Below are 2,360 nucleotides of genomic sequence, written 5' to 3'. Positions count from 1 at the left end.
ACACACACACACTCACATATATTCACACATACTCACATACACATTCACACACACTCACACACATACACATACTCACACATGTTCACACATACACACTCACATACACACACAGAGCTGTGGCAATTCACAATTTTGCCATATTCAGCCACTCATATGAGCTACGATATATACTGAGTTTATATACTGAGTTCTTTCTAGGCCTCCAAGTTTGATATGTCCAACTTAGGCTCTCAGAAAAGGACAGTGTGCGTCAGTTCAGCTACCCATGTCTCCCCTCTGCTCCCCTTCTCTCTGTAGTGTGCCAACCTCCAGAACGCCATCGCAGAAGCCGAGCAGCGTGGGGAGCTGGCTCTCAAAGATGCCAGAAACAAGCTGACCGAGCTGGAGGAGGCCCTGCAGAAGGCCAAGCAGGACATGGCCCGGCTGCTGCGAGAGTACCAGGAGCTCATGAACACCAAGCTGGCCCTGGACGTGGAGATCGCCACCTACAGGAAACTCCTGGAGGGCGAGGAGTGCAGGTGGGCAGGCAGTATGCCCGAGGTGGCCTAGAGAAAGGACAGTCTGATGAGGGATGAAAGATACACACACAAATGGCTGAACGTACCCCCCCTCTCCCTGTTTTACTCTGACGTGTGGGTATACAGATGGCCTTGACTGGTGTCTTTGGTTTACTACCTATTTCATGTGCTTGGACTCTGTCCTCCTCAATCAACTAGGATGCATCCCTCACCGTGCCCCCTTTCTGCTTTTGATCATGGTTTTTTCTAGACCTGGTGCTTGTGTCACACCCACCTTTACACCCCCTCTACCCCCTGTCTTCCTCATTCTCCTGGAACACCTTCCTCTGGGAAGTTTTTATGGCTACTTTTGTTGACCTGGATGCATTACCTCAGGGTTCTCTGGCTACTGCACGCTCTTCATTCTTCTGGCACAGGAGGATGAAGGGAGGATGGCACAGTCTGTGGGCTGACTTTCCAGAGAACATGTTCTTTGCTCTTTTCTCTCTCAGGAATTTAGAGATGTGCAGATGCCCCACTTCTGTGTGACCCACCCTAACCATGACAATGACAGTCTTTGTATTTGGGGGGTGGGTGGACAGAGAACAGTTTTTTACTCTTATCCCAACTTTCTGTCTTTCAGGCTGAGTGGAGAAGGAGTTGGGCCAGTCAACATCTGTAAGTAGCTTTAGAGTGTTAACTCAGAACCCTGCTGTTTCTAGATATTAGATATTACCCATAAATGAATATCAGATAGTGGGAAGTGAGCGGTGGAAGGATAGGACGCAGGCAGGGGCATGAAGCGATGGAGCTTTGTCTGGTCTTCTACAGTATGCATACACATTGGACCTTGTCCTAAATCCTTACCTCTACCAAGTACCTGGCTCCCTGTCTTCCCTCTTGGGTCATCAGTTTTCTGTCAGGGACCCCAACTGAATAATCTAATTCTTCTGGTCCATTCTGATACTTTATGAAAAAAAAAAAGGCCAGTTATACACTATTTCCCAGGTGGGATCAAAAGTGTTAGCTATGTGGGTTAAATCTGACAGATCCGCCTCACTCTTCCCTCTTTTTTCCACAGCCGTTGTCACAAACAGTGTCTCTTCTGGCTATGGAGGAAGCTACGGCGGCAGCGGTTTTGCTGGTGGCCTTGGTAGTACTGGTTTCGGTGGAGGTGTCAGCACACGCTACTCCAGGGGCGGTGGGGGTATTGGTTTGGGTGGCGGGCTAAGTGTGGGGGGCTCTGGCTTCAGTGCAAGCAGCGGTCAAGGCTTCAGCAGTGGCGGTGGCGGGAGCAGCTCTAGCGTCAAATTTGTCTCGACCACCTCCTCCTCCCGGAGGAGCTTCAAGAGCTAAGAAGAGCCTGCTGGCCCTCACAGGCAGCCACAGGCCCACAGAGACTGCTCCTTCTAGGCAGTCGCCCAGGCCACGCCTTCTTTTGTTCTGGAGAGTAGTCTAGACCACGCCTCCTGCAGAACCACACCCTTTGGTTCCTGGAAGGGAATAAACCCTAACCCTGGCCTCCCCATGCCTCAGTTCTACATTTTGTTGCAAGTCAGTACCTATACATGTTCTCTGATGATCTAGACATCCAAAACGTTGCAGAACCCCACCCCTACTCTGATACCTACCTAAATTTTGTCCTGGTTCTGATTTCCTCCAGAATGTGTCCAATAAAATGCTTTTATAATATAAGCCCCTGAGTGGAATGTTTTTTCTCCAGGTCTACAGTCATTCTAGAAACACCTCAAGGTGGGACCTGTCCAGGTGTGCTTGGTTTCTTTGATGATTCCCAGGGAGGATGGAGAGGAGGATGGGAGGAGGAAGGATGGAGAGGATGGGGGAATGGAGGGGATAAGGATG

General features: G+C 50.0%; 1 protein-coding gene across 1 annotated transcript in view; it reads left to right on the top strand.

Moving 5' to 3' along the window:
* Positions 1-1,853, top strand: part of LOC114632567 (keratin, type II cytoskeletal 5) — a 4,908-nt gene extending 3,055 nt beyond the window's left edge. Inside the window, exons 7-9 of the mRNA XM_028781104.1 lie at positions 296-518; positions 1,141-1,175; positions 1,579-1,853. Coding sequence (XP_028636937.1) covers positions 296-518; positions 1,141-1,175; positions 1,579-1,853 — 533 coding nt within the window. The remainder of the gene's footprint in view (positions 1-295; positions 519-1,140; positions 1,176-1,578) is intronic.
* The last annotated feature ends 507 nt before the right edge of the window (positions 1,854-2,360 follow it).

The sequence above is a fragment of the Grammomys surdaster genome, unplaced genomic scaffold (genome assembly GCF_004785775.1).
Source record: "Grammomys surdaster isolate TR1022 unplaced genomic scaffold, NIH_TR_1.0 374, whole genome shotgun sequence".
NCBI lineage: Eukaryota > Metazoa > Chordata > Mammalia > Rodentia > Muridae > Grammomys > Grammomys surdaster.
This window is presented reverse-complemented; position numbering and strand designations above follow the sequence as displayed.